Below are 20012 nucleotides of genomic sequence, written 5' to 3'. Positions count from 1 at the left end.
CAGCGCGGGGTGTGCCTGGCGGCCATGACAGGCTCGGCGAGGGGCGGCCGGACGGGAGGCCGCGGCCGTCGCTCCCCCCCGCGCTGGGGCCTGGGCCCTGCTTCCCCCCGTGCTGACCCGCCGGGCCACCCACGGCGGACAGCGGTGAGCCTGCCTCGGCCCCTGTAGACGCTGGCGTGAGGCGGGCGGCTATAGCGGAGGGGAGGCTGCCCTCAGGAAAGCACCAGAGACATGAGGGAGCCCTAGCGCCTTCAGGCACTGTCAGCTCCACACCTGGGATGGTACAGGAGCCGACCACCGTGGGTGGGAACGTGTTTTGGTTCTTCAGCCATACACCCATGCACCAAAGCAGTGTGTAGCACAGCCACAAGACCAGTTCCCATCAGCGCCCAGCCTGCAGGTGAGGAGGCCCACAGCAAAGTGATGTGAAATGCCCAGGTGCATCATGCAGGCCTGGTAATTCAAGCCAATCTGGAACTAGATTCCTGGGGTTTTTAATCCAGAGTGGTGCTTGCGTATGGCTCGGGAGGGGCTTTGACCTCGCGCACATCAGCAGCTGTGCCTGCAGCATCCACAGCCCAAATCCACAGGAGTTGCAAACAGGGCTATCAGAGTTGTCTGACAGAAACAGTCTTGAGTAATTTTGCTGTCAGTTGCACAGATACTGACTATGCAAATCCTGCAAGACTGGAGATGAGTATTTAGGTGATCGCCACTTTTAGGCGGAGACATGGCACAAGAACAGTGCTAGTTTTCTCTGACTATTTTTCTACAAAAGTATTTGTTCTTCCTGGTACTTGAACTCCTGAGATGAAACAACGCAGTGTTTTAGTGTAGAATGTTTAAATTACTTGGGACTTCCATTCCCAGTTATTAAGGCTTTTCAATACATACATAAACCCAGAAAAGGCAACGTGCTAGGTACTGCATCTGTCTTAAAAGTAATTTTAGTTCAGCGTAGATGCAAACCAAAATATTGGCATGATTATTTAATTAAACTAAGTTGATTTTTAAAATTTTAACCATAAGTTTACAATTCATTGATACAAGTAGCTTGTTAACATGCATTTGTCTTTCGGATGGGGAGAGCTGTGTTGGCACTGAAGAACACAGACCTTTACGGTCTGTAAACATCTAAATAAACATTATAAACATCTGAAAGGAAAGATGACACATATCAAGGACAGTTAACTTGAAAATACCGATCCATAATACTTTTGATAATTAATAATCTTAATTAGTTGTTCTAAAGATGCTTAAAGAGTAGGATGCACTTACTTTGAGAATCTCTTTGGTAGGACACAAGTACAAGATTGATAGCAGTGGAATGTCACCCCTGCAGATGGTGTCAGTGAGGGTGTTTGCTCACCAGAACAGGTTGCCCAGGGAGGTTGTGGAGTCCAACCCACCTGGACAGTCCCCTGAGCAACCTGCTCTACTCAACCATGCTTTGAGCATGCGTTGGACTAACTGAAATCCAGAAGTGTCTTCCAGCCACAGCTGTGCTGTGATCTATGGATGTTTCAGACAGTTTTTAGCAGTATTGCTTTTTCCCTTAATATTGACTTGAAAGGTATAGACTCTTTTCTCTGGATTTATACAATAGAGTTTGGTTAAGAGGAATAAGAATATTTTAAAGGCTGTTATCTCTAACCAATTCTAATTTCCCATTTCTTCTGCATAGGATATTGTGGTATGATTTCACAGTTATATTTGCCCAATTTGCATGCAATTCATCTAGAAGCAAACCAACCCAGTATGGCTAAAGTAGCATGTCTGGGTTGGAGATTATTTTTTTTAGCACATAAAATTGCATCTTCAAAATACTTCTGATAAGCAATATGGCTGCTGTCTGTGGTTTTGATTATAAACTTTGCTTAATCTCAACCTTCAAAAAAGTATTGTAGCCTTCAAAGCTTACCCCTGAAAAGTCCCACACATCCTAAAATCCACTTACATGACCTCCATCTCACATCCACTCTGGAACTCATGCATTTTAAACATCACACCCTATAGCTCATTCTGCATTATCCTTAAGATGTAGCCAGCTGAGGAGCAGGAGGGAGGCTGGAATGTTATCAGACATGAGCATGTGTTATTTAACAGACTTACGCTCACAGAAAACCTGCTAGAAAAGGGTTTCCAGCTAGCCCAAACCTACCCCATGCTAAAGCAACCCCCACTGCAGCTCACCTACCCCTGAAAGCGCTTGGGTAGCCCATCATGTAACCCAACACGTGTCCTGAGCATCAGGGTAACTAAGGACACTGCATAGCTGCAGGGAGATCCCTTGAATCCAGCATACAAACCACCAGCTCACACCCAAAATGACAAAACTCCTATTACCTTTATTTTTAAGTTCATGAAACTTCATCACATGGAAAGTGTGAGACAGCATGATGTTATCTGATAAAATGGACAGTGCAAACTGGACTTACCTTGAAAAAAAAAATCAAATAATTTAATATTTTATGCTTTCACATTTGTCTTTTTTCCATTGAAATTTTTAGCTCCTTGTAAGTTTAAACAGCTCTCATAAATTATTTTTTGATCTTCTTGAAATACACACGGTTCAGCTGTCACTTGGAGACAGTTGCTTGACAGTTCAAAGATGTTATTACAGTCAGTTGTAGGGAAAAATTACCTTTTACTGACAACTGGTATTTTTGAGACATTTGAAGTAAGAAAAAAATTAGTTCTTTAAGTCTCCAAGTTGGCACAATCAATTTATCAGATCTTAATGTTGTGGCAAAAATTATGGGTGTTTTATCTCTGTTGTATTATATTGCAGTGTATAAATAGTTTAGTGAAAAGCAGCTATCAAAATCCAAATTCCGTGTTTCACTGTAATTGAAAAATCAGCTTATTCTCAATAAGTGCAAGTGAACTCCTGCCTTTTACTCCTCCTCAGAAACAACTAAACAGTGCAGAAACTCAGCTGCTGTTTTGAAAAATGAATGGGTTTTTCCACTTGCTGCTACATAAGGTGGAAATACGCATCATCAAAATACTCTTAATAACAAAATACCTTATTGGCTAAAATTCTAAGTTAATAAAAAAGGCTTCTATTGAACTGTAATTTTCTTTCACACATTTATGTGGAGCATCAGTTAGAATCTGAGATAAAATGGATAAGCCAAGGTGCCCATGATTAACAGCTCAAACAGCCATTCTTCGTAGAAACTTGCAATTTTTTTCTTCCTTCCTGTCTGCAATGATGAAGTGAGTGATTCCAACACAACCGCAGAGCTTTTTGCCACCTACTTTTTGAATGGCATAAAATTTTGTACATTCAGTGCCCAGTTTTTGCATTGCATTGCACTGCATGGTTTAACTGCTGTTCCTCAAAACACAGCTAATTAATTATAGGTGAAACCAACTCCAGTGCCCTGAAACTGCCAAATCCTTAAAAACATTGAAAGTTGAATTTTCACTCTTTGTTACCAGGTCAGTGCAAAATACATTGGTTTAAGATTTGCAAGTCTTTCGGAAGGCAAAAATCAGAATTAAAAACCACCTTCAGAATGCAGATAAACGTCACAAAGTAGAGTACAGTTGCAGTGAGACCAACTGGGAAGTACTGCAGTTTTGTAGAAATAGTCCACTGCATAAACACAAGATTGGAAATAAATGGCCACAGAGCAATTTTGTAGCTTGGCTTCATACCTGATCACAAACTAAAGAGGTCAGCAACATTGTGCTGTTGCAAAAAAAGAACACCCAGACCTTGTGATGGGATAGACAAGTGTGTTATGTAGGGCTCGAAAAGTAAAGATTCTCCCCTAGAAGACCTAGTCCAACAATGGACACCATGAGGCAAATATGAAACAGATTGAAACAGAGGGCAGCAGTGTAAGTTTAAAAAACATAAAAATGTATAAGAAAAGACTTAGAAAATCTAAACTTGTTTTTTCTAGGGGTGAGAACACTGAAGTGATGATGCATTTGCTGCAAAAAGAACTGTTTTCAGTGCCTGGAAATAGGACAAGCAGTGATGGATTCAAGTAGCAGCAAGGAAGATAATTTTTTTTTTAAGACACAAGGTAAGCACTGACAGTCTGAAAAAGTTTATATAATAAAATAGATGGCGTAGAGGGATTCTGGAATCTCCATCATACAATGCTATAAAAAATTATATGGAAATCAGTTAGGACTGGTTCAGTTGGAGCTGAGCCTCTCTTAGGTAAGGGGTGAAACAGTTGATTTTCCCAAGACCCTTCCAACAGTATTCCAGTGACTCCTACAGCAAATCTGTTGCCAGGAGCCTACACCAGAGGCTTGGGAGCCGAGATAACATCAAGAACGTTTTGACAGGTTCTTGTACTTTTGACCAGAACAATGCAAAGCACTCCCAAATATCTACTCAAGATTGTATCTTGCTGTTTGAGGCATGAACATGGTGAAGATAAAATGTTTTCCTGTTTGCTGCTACTGCCATAGCAATCAACAAACTGGTTCTAACAGAACGTGTGTTCTCATGTGGTTACATTTTATGCTCTCAAATTTTATGATGTGTAATATTGTGGGTTTGTCCCTTCATCATGGTTTGAGCCATGCAGAGTTACATGCAAGGAAGATTCCCCCACACCACCCACCCACTTGACACAAGAAATCTTAATGCTCTGGTTTCTCAGGTGCAACCAGCTGCTGTGTAGTATAAGGCTCACTTAACTATTACTCTACATAAAATGTAAAACTCATTTTTCCTTCTAAAAATTTGTATTCTGCAACAAGATCTTCACTATTTCCATCAAGTGGCATTAACAGCTATTAGTAAATTAAAATAAGTTTTTTAAAAAGAGGTGTATGTGGCCAGGTAAAATAAAATACTGCTTTCTTGGAGCAGTACAACTCATTGACACAAAAAAATGAATCTGTATGTTGGCAGCACCAAGTATCTTGTGAAGCCTTTGAAGACATAAAAATAGAGGATTTTTCACAAGTTGAATAACTAAAAAGCTGTCTGTAGTCAGAAATACTTTGGAAATTAATAGGAGTAATTACTTACAAATTTCATTAAATGTCAGTTCTGGCTTGGTTTTAAACCCTAGCTTGCCTCCGTTTTGCAAAAGGCTTTTTATAGATTACAGCACTACCCACTCTACAAACTGTATGCCCTAGAAAAAGTAGGTCCAAAAAGTAAATCACAGTATGAGCTTGTTGACAAATGAATTTGTAAAAAGAACAGTTTACACCAGAAGGATGAAAGTCAGAGCCTTTATTAAATGTTCCTTCTTTAAACAGGCTGCATTTAATCCCCCTTTCGCATTTTGTGATTTCTAAGGCTATTTTAAATACTTTGTTATACAGGGATTTTCAGTCTTCAGAACCGTCACAAGCAGCAAGTTAGCAGTACACAAAAACAATACGCTTTAACTTTCACCAAGTTCTACTCCTGTGTCACAGGGTCTGTGGAAAAGGCCAAGAATACTTCCAGTACTGGAGTTTTTGCACAGACCCTGGCATGGAAATAGGTGTCACCAGAGTTTAAGCCTGATGTGCTCTAGCCACATCTCACAATTTAACAGTATTGATTAGTATATCTGTTTCTTGCACATTATTTGTTTCAAAAAGGGGACCAAATTTTCAATTTTCAGCTAATGTGGGTCTAATTAAGGCTATTCTGGTATATTTGATACTAAAATACTCTCTGGGAGTCCTTTTCATGAAATCCCGTCAGAATTAACATTTTCAAAAATGAAAACATTTAAAATAGGTGTTTGAGTTGAAATGCTGATGCAGCGGTTGGTTCAGTGTTTTCTTGTCTTCTGGAGCTTTATTATCACGTCAGTATAGTGTCATCTATCTGTTCATCAGAGTCAGGCTGGCCAGCCAGCTTCTTCAGAGATCTCCTGCAGCTTTCGTTGAGAAGCTCCAAGCTGGCAGCATCCAGAATCTTGGAAACCGACTGAGGAAGGAAGACATTATTTACCAGTTACCGTGCAACATACCATTCAAAATAAGAAAAAAAAATCTAAGTGCCTTACAAGCTGTATTTATCTAAAATCTTTCAAACATACCAAAATCATTCACCTGGTTTTATGATTCCAGACATGGGAGCTATCCAGAAGCAGCTAAGACTTAGAAAAGAGGTCTAGAAATGGATGTACGAAGCAGTCCGTCCTAAAATACTCTCTCTAGCACCACTAATGCTGTAGTGGGATTATACAAGTGACAAAACCAATAAACTAGCAGTCCTAGCTAGGGTACCTACAGCACAGTAAAGGCTTAAGGCATTTTGAAAGCAAGGCTACTATGTTATACATAGGAGGCATGTTAAATACCTTGGTTTAATTAACACTGCAAGGTTGTACAGTGTCAGCATTGCTTATTTCTTCAAGGCTTAGCATGAGAGTACTGATGAAGGTTTAAATGCAAATAGGAATGTCCCACTCCATCTATTTCCCAAGAGGCTGCCAGCACATTCTGAGGCTCCAGGCACAACGCTTCACCACAAGCAAGGCAACGTGACACAGCCTTCTACTAAAAATGATTACATTTTCTTCCATCTCATACCTCAAGTACTTCTTCACCCGCTCTCATCTTCAGAAGATTGACAATAGCTTGGTCGCTGTAGGCTCTTACACTGGTGTTTTTGTCCTTTGTATTGTCTAGAAGCGCCTTGAGAATTGGTTTAATTGTCTGAGGATCCAGTGAGGGAAGATGGTTTTTATTTGCCCACCAAATCATCTTTTCTGCAACTAACTTTATGTCACTGGATGAGTTCTGAAGACACTGGAGGGAACAAAGATGGACTTAAATTCAGATATAATGAAGGATATATACGAGGACAGGTATTAGATTAGAATAAAAGAAAAAACTACTGCTTTAAAGTATTTTAAACTGTAACAAGAAAACCTAACAGTTTTCAACTCGGGTATGCAAGAGACAAACTTGTTTTCAAGGTTCGATCTTCTCTAACTATTACACAGTTTAGTCAGACTTGTTGGTAACAAGGGACCTTTTTCAAAAGAAAATTTGTAAAAGCATGGTTGATGTCAGGGTCACACGCTTCTCTCAACTGGCTGAGGAAATTACAATGACCACTAAGTGCAGCAAAAGCTGACAGCATTAGTACCTCTGTAAAACACACTCACTCAGCAGCAACAGCTGCGTCAAACTCTGATTGGAGTATAAGGTGCATTTCAACAGTGGATTTCATTTTAAGATTAAAAAAAGTTAGAGCTTTGTATTTTTTTATTTATTCTCAACACATTTTAAACGTGAAAGCTAGCATCTGAATATCAGCTGCATTATTAATACTGTGATAAAGGTACTGTGACAATTGTGATACTTTTCAATTTCCTTGAAAAACCTTTTGTTTGAAATCCTACATTTATATATAAATTTGTGTCATAGTATTGTATTAAAATATAAGTAAAACCTGAAAATGTAACACATTTTTAATTATAATAAATATGACAGACAAAATAAAAAGCAGCTGTCCTGCTCCAGCACTACCCCTTCACTCTGTCTTCCCCTGCCTTTTCTAAGGCATTAAAAATATCCTGAGGTTCTCATGTTGAAAATTCAGATCCTGCCTACAATGAGGGATACTTTTTTTTTTTTTTTTTTTTTTTGGGGGGGGAGGGGGTGGCCAGACCCAACTCGTAACAAAAATCCACATGCACCCACCAAAAAAACAGAACACAACTGAGAAAAAGAAGAATTTTGAGGTAGAATGTTTAAATAGATAAGAACTGAAAAAAGCATTAACTTCAATACTTTTTTATCTCAGTCTTTCAGAGCTACTCCCTTCCACAGTAGCGGAAGTCAAAAAGTACTGCAGCAAAACCAGGTAAGGTGAGAGCTGGTATTTGATGCATTTCTAATAAAGGCCCTTTGACCTTTAAAAACCTTAAAAAACTGACAGCTCCCTCCCAGTCTTCTCTGCTTCTCTGCCAGCTGTTTGTTACTGCAAAGGAAAAAACAAATTTTACCCACAGAAAACTCTTAAGTCCAATTTCCATACTATAGGAGTGATAGCAGTATTGCATTCACAACTGCAAAGCTGGCTGATAAAGTGATTCTGTGTGTATTTTGCCACAAAAAGAAATATCTAGATTTTCAGGGATCAGGGGATTTACAGCTTCCCAAGATAAGGCAAAGCTTAAAAAAAGACTGGGCTTTCAGTTTTCATGCTGGGTTACCATATAGAAATTTGATAGAGAAAGCTACCCATAAGTTAGCTCAAACAAAGATTCAGATCACATGAGAACACCACCAGGTAGTTGTTGTAAGAAGTCTTACCTTAATAAAGAGGTTGGAAAGTTTTGGGGGCAGGTTCCCACCTCCTTCCATATGGTATTTCATAAGAAAGCCCATCCCTCTTATGCCGCTAACTGCAATGGGAATCTTCAACATAAAGATACAAAAATTAGTATTACTACAGCAGAGTTCAACATCCTTTATAACTAGGCTTATGGCCTGGTAAGCTTTTGCGGAAGGCTAAACCGATGTTTCAAGAAAAACCTGTTGCATGCAAAGCAGGAAACAATTAGGTTAATGTTACTGGGTAAGATGATGAAAAATCATGTGACCATAAGCCACATGGAAGAAGGCGGCAGGCCCCACAGAGCCCCCAAGTTCATACACCAAATTATTCATTCAACCCTAGATGTAAAATCTTTCTCCTAAAATTAAGTATTTGCACTTCTTGTAAACCTAGCTCATGAATATGAGAACTTTAACAGGGAAACAAGTGTGATCTACTCCCAGTGAAAGCTACTCTACAGCTGAAGATTAATCTTTGTCTCTGCAGAGATTGGAACACAAAAGAATCAGAACAGTCATGTAATTCCACTATAAAAACTGCATCTTGCCAAGGGAGATTTTTCAGGTAGCACTTGGGGAATTTTGTTCTGTTTGGTAACACAGAGAGCCTGCAGACCTTTTAAAACTACTTCCAACAAGCCCTTACAGTACAACTCGCCCCCTGCCATGTAGCCCTTACCCTGTCAGCAGTGGCATTGCTGAGGATCATCTCCTGAACGCTGTTGTAGTACTTGGGGGAACACAGCCTGCTAGGAGCAACATTTATAGCCACAGAGAGTGCCAGGCTCCGTCCGTGTCTCACCATCCAGTCAATGCCAGAGACATCTGCTGCAAATGAAAGAACAGAACAATACCAAGGCTCCTGCTATCCATTCCTCTTCATCTAAGAAAGCTTTTTTAGTCAGTTTGTCAATTCACTTCCATAGAATGAAATACTAAGCAGCACCTAAAGCAATGCCTAGCTCCCTCCACTCCTCCCAAAAAGCCATGTAAACAGCGCTGAAACAGAGCACCTGTACCAGACAGGAACACCTCCTGGGCAGATACAGAAACAGGGTGCAAACCAGTGACTGTATTGTTCAACCCAGTTTCTTCTGATGGTCTCAGTCATGTGTAATCAGCCCCACAACACTTAGTGCATTGCAATTACAGAAGCTTTGACTCTGAAAGTCACCTGTAATTTGAAACCAGCTGACAGATTCCCTTTTTAATCCCAGAGGAGAATAATCCCATAGCACTCCCAACCACTATAAATTCCTATAAAATTAATGTTTTCTTCTAACTTGGAGGCAAATTAGTTAATTCTAAAGAAGTATGGGTAACAACCACTACCCCATGCTCAACTATGTACCAGAGCACACAAATTAACAGCCACGAGCAAAGAAAAGCACAAGAAAATCTGGAGTAGAGATTCAGGTTTATGATAAAGAGGAAGAACCTGCATAATTAGTCACAAAGTTTGCCTGAACCGATGGCTAAGAAGGTATCTTCCTTCCCCTGCTTTCAGAATTGGCTTCAGCCCCCGTAAACAGCTTCACCTACCCAGTAAGTGCTGGTGGAGAACAGTACTGAGCTCCTCTTCCGACAGAAATGCACACAGTTCTGCTAAGCAGCCAGCCGAGGCCATGCGGGTGGCATCCTAAGGAGGAAAGGCAGAAAGGAGTAACACTGGTTGAGCCCAATACACATCAGAGGTAAGTGGGAAGAAGGGCAAGTGACAGAAGATGACAGGAAGTAAAAAGAACAAGGAAATAAATACTACTAGTAGTAGTATTTCACTCCTGCTACCTGTGGATTTCTGTCAGTTCACAAGGTTTCCTGTATGTAACTGAACTTAAAGCCAAATCCACAGTCAGAAAAAGCCAGCAGAGACTGAAGAATTACAGACCTTCTATAAATTCTGATTTGTTAAATGGAAAAGTCATAAAGATGAATGTTTTAAAAGGCATTTAAAAGTTTAGTTTCGCAGTTGTTTAGGTTCGCAGTCCAGAAAGTAACCGTTACTTCTAGCCATGTCTAGATGAGCTTACCTCTGTGATAAGATCATACTACTTTTAATTTAAAACTTCCAGGCTTTTGTTGTTTTGGTTTGCTTACATGACCATCCCATCACAACTGCTTTCCACCCTGAATCTTACAACTCAGTGGGAATTTTTCAATTTTTTTCTTTCTAGCTTGTCAACAGTTGCATGTCTATGTTGCACAGATTTAGGGAAAAAATGACTAGATGATTAATGTTAATCTCACAGATGATACTGTTGCTATCTGCCATACACAGAAGACCCTGTATCAAACTTGGGAGAGCTTCTTGCTCGTTGGAGAAACACCAGCCATTATCTGAAAAATTTCTCACACTAGATAATAAACCCCACCTGAGAGCCTACACACACACATACATGCGTATAGTGAAGGTATTGCAGGTTTTCTCCAAGATAAAAAGCAAATCCTGACTTCTGAGCTGCCTCAAACGTGTCAGTGAGGAGCTGCAGGTCAAACCCATATACACGGTTGCTAAGGGAACATTGGACTCGCTGATTTTCAGTGACTGGCTGGGGATCTCTAATTCTTGTACCCAACTTTCCTCTCACAGACTACAAGGCTCCAAATGAAATCAATCTTACAGACTGTATTCAGTTGAATGAGTAATGCCCAACAACACGCTTCTTTACTTAAATTTCTTTCCACTCTATCATTAATAATTTCCCACTAAAGTTATTTTAGAAAGTAATACTGTTAGAAAGTCCACATTTTATATTTGAGAGTAAGACTGTTGACAGCAGGGATCCTTTGCAGGGGGCTGAAGCAGTACCTCATCATGTCCCAGCATCCCTAAAAGCACCGTGCTGATATTCTTCCTTATTGCAGCATCTACTTTTGCACCAGCTCCTCGTGTTACAAACCGCAGAGCTTGCAGCATTGTGTCCCTAGAAGTGATCACAAGGTACAGTCAGACAGTGCCTCTCTGCCCACCAGAAAGAAGCAGCTGAGCTCTGGATACTGTAACAGTTTCTTACACAGCAACGACACTAACATGCCTTGCAGTTTAGGAGGCTGATATTCTCTCTGCAGTGCTGAAAACTCCGTGCTAGAGGGTATTTCCATGTTTAGTGTACTTGCATCTGTCTGTTACAACGTAAATATTTTCCGACTATTCAAACAGTAAAAAAATTCTCAAGTCAGGAACTTAATTTCTTAGGGATCTGCGTGCTTAGGATACAATTACAGCTGCATTACTTCAGATGACAGCTGGTACAGTATTGTACCTGAAAGTGGGCTGCCGTGGGTTGCTGGGGGGTGTGCAGGAGAGAGGAGAGCCAGGCAGCAATGTCACAGCTTAGCTTCTGACCCAGGAAGTCCCCATCCTCTGCATTCTGTGTTTTATAACCCTTGATTAATAGTCAACTGCTTTCACCAAGTAGTAAACCTTACTCTCATAATTGGGGGGGGTTGTTCTTTCATCCTAGCCTTTTCTTTTATCCCTTAATAAGTAGGAAGGGCCAAGATATTACCTATGGCTCACCTGATGGCAGAGTCATCACTGGAACGAATTCCATTCAGCAGCTCCGTAAAGAGAGGATCCACTTTTACATGGATCACAATGAGTTTACCAAGAGCATCAGCAGCTTTAAGACGAACAGCACGGTTTGAGTCCTGCAGAGCTTTGGTGAAGGTTGTTTGCAATTGGGGCAAAAATGGTTTCAGGGCAATCTCAACCTATACCAGAGATGAAAGAAGAGGGAAGTGGTGCAGTAAGGTCTGAGACAGCGGCTAGAAATCAAAGCCTGAAAACAGCCTGACCTCCTCTACAGCCATCATTCACAAATAGCCCTTGGTCAGATCTAACGCACTACTAAAATAGGAAAAACATGAAACAATACGTTATCACAAAACTTTTAACCTTTTCAAATATAATCTTATTTTCTGCGTACTGAAATACAAGGGCACATTGCTGAAAACTTTTACACTATTATGAACTGCCTTCTGTATACAGAGCCCTAAATAAAAGCTCAGCTCAGTTCAAAGATACATGCAAAGATACATGCAAAGATACCTTTGCACTTAACAATTCATAAAAATGGTGGACACAGGAGAGATTAATTACATGGTAGCTTTTAATCCCTTGAAAGTGGGATCAGCATTTAGCAATATTTCTAAGCAGCCCAGTGATTCAAGCATTGGGGGCATTTTTGGTAGGCCAGAAGCTGCTGGAAGAATACAATCCAGTTACAGTGCCATTCCTAAATATCAAACCCACACCAGCAGGCATCCTGGCTGTATTTACATGAACAGCAACAGATATTTCTGAAAGTTACCATGGAAAATGTTCACAAACCACATCCAATTACTTTGCATCTTACCTTAGCTAGAAGAAGGCTTAATGTTTCAAGCAGAGCCACCTTGACATTCCAGCTGAACCGATCTCCCAAGATCCGAATAAGTGGCCCAGTAATGCTCACCACAGATGGTTTAAGAGCTTCAGCAGAAGTCAGCTTAATAACTAGCCCTAAGGCCTTCGCTGCCTCCTCCTTCTGCTCTGGATTACCAGTTAAAACACCTTCTCGCAGCACCAGCAGTATGGAAGTCACTCCCTGTCATGAAAATCGGATAAGAAAGCTTAGAAGATAAGATACAAAAAGTACATATCTTATTTTTGCTCCTGTTATACACCAGATGCTCAAACTTGGAGAGTTTCTCTCATTTTCCTGTTGACCTTCAGCTGCCTGCTTCCACATTTACAGAGCTACTTTTATTTGGTTTGATTTCATGCATCTACGCCTTACTAAGCCAGTTGCTATGAGAAAAGTGGTGGCAGCTCCGGGAATTTTCAGACCAGAGAAATTTGGCACAGAAGACCAGCATTACTCCCCCACAAAAAGCAGCCAGCGACCATGACTTACACGCGTAACAGAATTGTCAAAGATCACATTACAAGAAGAATCTTCTGTAGGGTAACTCAAGAGCAGCAGTACCCTACAAAAAGTCTCTCCAACATACAGGTTTGGAATGCCCAAACAGGCACTGCTTCTAATAATACCTGTAAAGTCGTATCAGTCAGCTCCCCAAAAGGTGAGGTACTGGGGCTGTGACGAACCCATGCTCACTCTGACCCTTTACCTTCTTAGGAATACAGAATCCTGGCACATGCTCGCCTTTGGCCTCATTCCCCACAATCCGGATATCCTTGTGCAGGTCCTCAATGAGAGCAAGCTGGTTCCCAGCATCTAATTTCTGCAGGAGAGAGGGGTAAGACAAATATGAGGCAACATGGCAACCAGCTCTTCTTTGTGAATTACTCTCTGGTGTGTCAAGAGAAGACACCTGTTTTCCACCTCCTCACTCACAAAGTTGAAGTCAAGGTCATCTTACAATTCTCAAATCTTTGCAGGGTTTGCAAATGTAAACGTGGTTTACAATCAAAACAGAAGGCTCAATTTAGGCCGTATTTTACCAGGTATCCCCATTTTCTCCTTGCTAGGCATTATTACCACTGTAACCTTTTTAAGCTGCCCCTTACCTTGGTGATGGAATTAAGCGCATCCCAGCTTTCATTCAGAACTACAGGGTTGGTATCATTAAATAGACGTATCAAGCCTGAAACCAAGCTCTTGAGATGACCAGTATAGTCTGCTTTTGTCTTGGAGCAGTAGATGTTCAGAATGACAGCTGCCGCCTGTCTCATTCCCAGCTCAGGGCTGCGGGTAGCTTCTAGTAAATCTTCAGTTATAATTCTTTGTCCAGCATCATCTTCCACAGAAAGGATTACAGACTGGCAGTTTGCCATCTCCTGAAGAGTTCAAATTAACTTTACGTTAACTCTCAAATAGAACAAAGCCAGATTTAGCCCCGGGTTTCCCATGTTATCCACAGCATTATGTCTTAGGGAAATACTACCAACATATCCCACTTACTAATTGTTTCTTATTAAATAGATAGTCGCATCACCATTAAAGGCTTGATTCAGTCCTGCAGCAGAGATAAGTATGTAGCCAACGCTAAAATTTAACAGGTGACCAAACTCTGCTGAACTGATTGCTGTACAGCTTGCTTTCCAGCTGCAGAAGGGCTAATTTACAAAAATCAGTATCTCCATCTCCCCCACCTAACTCATCCGTTAAAGACTGTGCCTTTTGTCAGATAACATTTTTTTTTTTTTTTAAGGTACGTCTGTGGGTACATTAGAGATCCCCAGGCAGACTTGGGGATAGAAGCTGATTTAATGGGCATCTACAGCAGCCAGCCAGCAGGACTCTGTCACTCACGTTCCTAATTCACCAATTTGTGTACATGTCTGTCTGCAGTCACAACTCCAGGATGTTCAATGGAGTCCAAACACTAGATGTTTCAGAAAGCCGTACAGGAGGAGTACTGCATGCAAAATAGGAGATTTCCTCCCTTCAGCCCTTTAATCTCTCAGTCTTCTACACCAAGAATAAATATAAAGTTAACTAGACACTCTGGCAGTTCTCCAAGAGTAAGTAAATGGAGAATTGTATCTTGTTGCAGGCCAAAGAGACTTCTATATGCATACAAATAGATTTGGAAAGCACACGTTTTTCGATTCACAATATGCCACCAGGCAAAAAGACTCATCCCGAAGAAGCTCTAATGGACTGAATTAAAACATGCAATCTGTGAATCTAGAGAACCCAGATTCTGTGCTGAGAAGTAAACCTGAAGCACTATCTTCAGGCAACTTGTCATAACAAAGAGCTGAGCCATGCTACTTGCCAATTGCTCTTCACTAGTCCCCAGCTTCTCTTTCAGCGCAGACATCATAGCAGGCAGGATGACACTCAAGTGCCGTGTCAGAGCATCCCCTGCCACTGATGAGAGGAAAGCTAGCACACGGGTGTTCACAGGGGGAGTAGTCAGCTAAAAAAAAAAAAAAAAAAACAAGCAGAAAGTTTTTTCAGAAGGAATCTCACTTCATCTGTAACATGAAAAATTTATGCATCACAACCTAAATAACAATGGTTTTGAGCATAAAATCAGAAGAAAATTTCAAACTATGCTGTTCCTTTTGACATATCAGTCTAAAGGAAACTGGAAGCAAGCAGAGGAAAATGCACAATTCTGAAGTTTAAAATTTGTTTCCAGTTGTACCTTTGGCACCAAGTAAGGCAGCACCACACGGCTCTTGACAGCCATAACTTGTTTAAGACCATCCACAGCAAAGTCAGACGTCTCTTCATTATCCTACCGGGAGAAAGAAAGTTACAAACCTGAGAGATGATTTGTGACACCCCAAGCTAAGCTAAACCCTATTTCAAGTGACAATTTACCATGTGATCATACAACCAACACAAAAGTCCTTCTATCCAAAAATGCTCTCATACTATATAGCAAAAACCCAAACCAAGCTCTTCTGTTGCATCAGAATATATATTACTAAAGGGGCTAAAACTTCGAAGCCTTGTCTTGTTTGATCCTATATTGTTTTACATGGGTGGCCGAGCAACTTCAGCTGGTGACGGTGGCACAGCCAGATGTAGCATTTCTTAGGCCGATGTTTTAGCCACAAGACTTTCCCTACCAATGGCTAGGATAACTCTATGAAGGAGACAAACCAGAGCTGCCATTCACTGGAAGGCCCGCCACTACAACTGTCCTCCTCCTTTAAGCTAATTATTCAAAACCTGTCCTACAACTTGATTAATCAATTGTTGACTAATTGTTGAGCAATGCTTACCAGCTGCTTCAGCAAAAATGGCAGGATGTCTTCAAGAGCTTGATGTCCAATTGTGGAGTGCAACTGTTCAAATGTTTTAGCTGCAGCCTCTCTGACTTCTTCTAGAGGGTCACACAGTGCTTTTCTCACCGTAGGAACTAGAGACTCTGAGAAAAGGAGTACCTAAATATGCAGAGATAAAATTACAGAATGTCCAAAGCACAGCAGACACATGCATCTCAGTAAAGTAGCTAAGAATACAGAATTTGCACAGATGAAACTAAATTAGAGTTCACTTGAAATATACCGGAAGAAAAACAGGATTAATCAACACAAACAGTTGCAGTGCTCTAAGGCTACCTAGTGGATGATTTCTATTATTGTATCTCATAGCAGTCAGAACTGTGCAATGTTTTACATTTATCGACAGATAGAAATGCGTATATTTGCCTGAACAGCAACTCATGTTAGTTACGAGACTGAATTCAGTCCATAGAACAAGTCCAGCACTAAGCTGTATTGTTCTGTCTCATCTGCAATACCTGTATCATAACATAAATATCTAGGAAACTGGAGATTTCACCTTCCACATAACTTACCGCATCCCTGCTGGTAGATTTCATTATCTCACTCAACCCAATGCAGACTCCTTGCCTCTCATCACTCTTGTCTGACTTCAGTCCATCTTCTAGAATAGGGATGATTTCAGGAAGGATCTTCTCTCCTAACTTTCGGACAAGGTCTCCTAATGTCCGTGCTGCAACCTGTCCCCAAAAGTGTATTAATTAACTATTTTCCTGTTTTATAAAACTTAGGAAGATGAACAGCGAGCAAATGTTCATTTTTGACCATAAACTACTGTACACAGTATAGACAAAGTAGTAGGAATGGAAACACTGTGATTATAAATAAACACAGAAAAATAGTTTTACTGTCACCACAGCTGCATTCAGCCAAGAGAGCACTCAGACATACTCAGAACAGTTAAATTAATGACAGTGGTTCACAGAAAAAAATTATCCTGTGTTCTTCGGGAATTAAGTTTATATGGTCAGCTGCAGTAACACGAAGGCATTACTCAATTTCAAATAGTTTATATGATCAGCTGCAGTAACAGGAAGGCATTACTCAATTTCTCACCGTTCGCTTATCTGCACAAGTACTGGCCAAGAATTTCAGCAGAAGCCCAAAGAGGGTTGGCAAAATTTCACGCAGTGTGCGAGGAGTGTTTGAAACTACAATCTTCCAGACGTGTAAGGAGGCTTGACGCACTACCAGCTGGGTGTCAGAGCGGCCCATGTACAGCCCAGCCAGCACCCTGTTCCTCCTCTCCACACCAAGAGCATTAATAATAGCCTGAAAAGAAGTATCACGAAATAGTATTATCCACTGCTGAAGCTTAAAAAAAAGAATAAAATACATGATCATTCAACATGTCTTTCCAGCAGGCTTTCCATGCTGATTTAAAGTTAAAAAAATAAAAATAAAAAAAAAGGCACAACAGACAAAAACAGCTTTACCTTGTTTGACTGGGCTGTTCCGAAGTTGTCATCCTCCGAGGCAGTTTCTGTGGTCATTTTTCCAGTGACTCCTGAGATATGGAAGAGAAGATCTCCAAGGAGCTGAACTGAGCTAAACCTGGCAACAGGAGCAAGTTAAGTGTTACGAACAGGGTATTCAGGCAATACCTGACCAAATATGACAGTATGTCAAATACAGACACGAGCAAAATGCAAGGCAAAGAGTTAGGTCAGCACTGAAATGCTGCATGGGCTGATATCTAAGGCTCAGCCTGCCTACATGGCTGAGAAGCATGCCAAAGAGAAAGGGAAGGAATGAATTCCAAACTGGAAGGGGCTAAGAGAATTCCCATATCAAAGCAATTAATCAGGGAATAGCCTGGAGTCTAAAAGGGGACATGGTGTTGCCAGCATCTGTCTCAACCCAAAAGATACTCACCTGGGATAAGTGCACTCATCTGCACTCAGCTGACACAAGCCTTTTAGTACGGCTAATCTCTGAGCAATTGCTATTAGCTGTGAGCGCTCCACTGAACATTTCCATACACAGGAGGAGAACAACAACTGACTCAGCATTTTGAAAAATCAAAAGAATATATGAGGGCTAAATATTACCATATCAACTGCCTTGAAGTGTGTTTCAGATTCAATACCAGAATTAATAATCTAGCAGGAATGCTCTGCAGGTACCAGGAAACCTGATCCAGAGCTGGCAGGGCTTTGCAGACTCAGTGCCATAAAGCATCATATTTTAATCCACAAGCAAAGAGATGCTTGCTTTTGCTTCCCGGGAGGTCTCTGCATTTCCCTGAGGAGCAACACAGAGTCTGAATCACACCAGTTTTTCAACCATGGAAGAGTAATGGCTGCAGATAAGATGGTTATCCCTTACCTTATCCTCCACAAGTCATCAAACAGGCCATCCTCCAGCTGTGGCAGCAGCAGTGCAATGGCAGTCTCTGCATACATACTTATGATTCTCTGGCCAGCACGCAGGGCAGTATCCCGCACAAACTCATTCTCGTCTGCCAATGCCTTAAAAAGAGACACAGAAACGTGTCTGTGAAAGCTGGAGTTTTTCAGCACAAGATACAAAACCAACAGCAGGAAAACAAAACAATGTTTCCTCTCTCAGCCATGAGAAGTAAATGAACTACAGAGCTGTGAATGCACAAAGCTGATTTCAAGAAATTACTAGTGACTACAAAACAAGACAGCAAGCAAATAACTTGGAGGAAGAAATAATTTATCATTTTTAAAATATCTTTTTTAATAGTCCAGCCATGCTGGACAAGTCTCTGCACACCCCACAATTACTAGAAATGATGCTTAAAATACTCTGCAGGCTTCTTTTTATCCTCTAATAAATAAAACTCTTCAGGCCTCTGCTACATACCTTAAGGATACAAGGAATGATGGGACCAACATAGGGAGTGAATTTGTCTCCAAAGGTAATTGGCAGGTAGTTGAACATCATGATATAACCATCTCGTACATGTGGAGCAATATCCACTTTACTGGCAGTAGCTACAATCTCTGGCATAAGTTTCTCCAGCTTTTCTACCCCCAGCCCAGCCATAACTTCAGCCAGACCTGGGCAAAAAAAGCAGGGAACAGAGATGATATACACAAGCAACAAGCAGCTGATCTGATTTAACAGATTTAACAGGAGAAAGTCTAAGCTCAGTCTTCAGACACAGCTGTTCCCACCTTGAGCAGCACCAGATCGATCCACTGAGCTCTGCTCATATGTCAGGGTCTCCATCAGCCATGGCAACAAATCCTCAAAGCACGATTCTCCCATACCCTTCACCATGGCTCCCAACGCCTTTGCAGACACTGTACGCACCTCAAGGACAGGAAAAACAGAGATTTGCAAAATATCCAGTCAAAATTATTAAGACAGATGTGTCTGATTACATATCTACAGAAGATCAGGACGAAGTCCAACCTAATGCACTGAAAGACAAAGTGTATTTGTACAGAAGACTTACTTCAGGTACAGGATCCAGCAGAGACGCCTTCAGTCCAGGAGTCACACTGGGTAGGTAAGGAGCCAGATCCTGAAACAAAGAGCCCGAAGAGTAAGAACTAGATTCAAAACGAGAAAGAAACGTATGTCACCTTCACGTAAAGGGCGTTCAGCCCCTTATTAGTAACAATCATCCTTAACATCCTGAGACTTTGATCCGTTGCTTTCACAAAGCTGCAAATAAGCACGCTGGATTGTCCTGCAAGTCCAAGAAACAACACTAGTTCTGTGCAGATCACTCAAAACCTTTTTGATGCTCACCGACAGCCCAACACTTTGTATCTAAGGAAAATCCAACACACTCAACATTTACACAAGGTTTAAAGGCACAAAAATTAAACACAGATCTCTAGCCCACAGCGAGGTTCTAGAAATACTTCTCAAACAAACCCTGGATCCATTTCTAAGCAGCTGATCCATGTTTCACTGGTACTGGGTTTTGCTTGTTCGTTTGCTAAGGCATTTCTTATATGGTAAAAATTACAAGACCTTTTTGCAGGGATCAATCTGGTAATAA

General features: G+C 41.0%; 1 protein-coding gene and 1 long non-coding RNA gene across 4 annotated transcripts in view; one reads left to right on the top strand and one right to left on the bottom strand.

Annotated features, from left to right (window-relative positions):
• The first annotated feature begins 23 nt into the window (after nt 1-23).
• LOC121093377 lies at nt 24-8244 on the top strand. Its single transcript, XR_005829561.1, has 3 exons — nt 24-400; nt 3918-4043; nt 7739-8244. It is a non-coding gene; the product is annotated as an uncharacterized LOC121093377 (long non-coding RNA).
• GCN1 (GCN1 activator of EIF2AK4) overlaps nt 5204-20012 on the bottom strand; it is a 43405-nt gene continuing 28596 nt past the window's right edge. For 2 of the 3 annotated variants that reach the window (XM_040605450.1, XM_040605469.1), the window contains 20 exons: nt 19458-19526; nt 19174-19312; nt 18860-19056; nt 18356-18498; nt 17464-17581; nt 17084-17299; nt 16543-16707; nt 15965-16126; nt 15379-15471; nt 15004-15147; nt 13790-14059; nt 13390-13503; nt 12633-12863; nt 11795-11988; nt 11084-11198; nt 9817-9913; nt 8954-9102; nt 8251-8355; nt 6517-6735; nt 5204-5908 (listed from right to left, as the gene is read on the bottom strand). In XM_040605450.1, the coding sequence (XP_040461384.1) occupies nt 5783-5908; nt 6517-6735; nt 8251-8355; nt 8954-9102; nt 9817-9913; nt 11084-11198; nt 11795-11988; nt 12633-12863; nt 13390-13503; nt 13790-14059; nt 15004-15147; nt 15379-15471; nt 15965-16126; nt 16543-16707; nt 17084-17299; nt 17464-17581; nt 18356-18498; nt 18860-19056; nt 19174-19312; nt 19458-19526 (3066 nt within the window). In that variant the 3' untranslated portion in view covers nt 5204-5782. The remainder of the gene's footprint in view (nt 5909-6516; nt 6736-8250; nt 8356-8953; nt 9103-9816; nt 9914-11083; nt 11199-11794; nt 11989-12632; nt 12864-13389; nt 13504-13789; nt 14060-15003; nt 15148-15378; nt 15472-15964; nt 16127-16542; nt 16708-17083; nt 17300-17463; nt 17582-18355; nt 18499-18859; nt 19057-19173; nt 19313-19457; nt 19527-20012) is intronic. The other variant, XM_040605460.1, reaches the window with a different exon arrangement.

Source organism: Falco naumanni, chromosome 1 (genome assembly GCF_017639655.2).
Source record: "Falco naumanni isolate bFalNau1 chromosome 1, bFalNau1.pat, whole genome shotgun sequence".
NCBI lineage: Eukaryota > Metazoa > Chordata > Aves > Falconiformes > Falconidae > Falco > Falco naumanni.
Note: the sequence above shows the minus strand (reverse complement) of the source record. Positions and strands in the feature narration are given on the sequence as shown.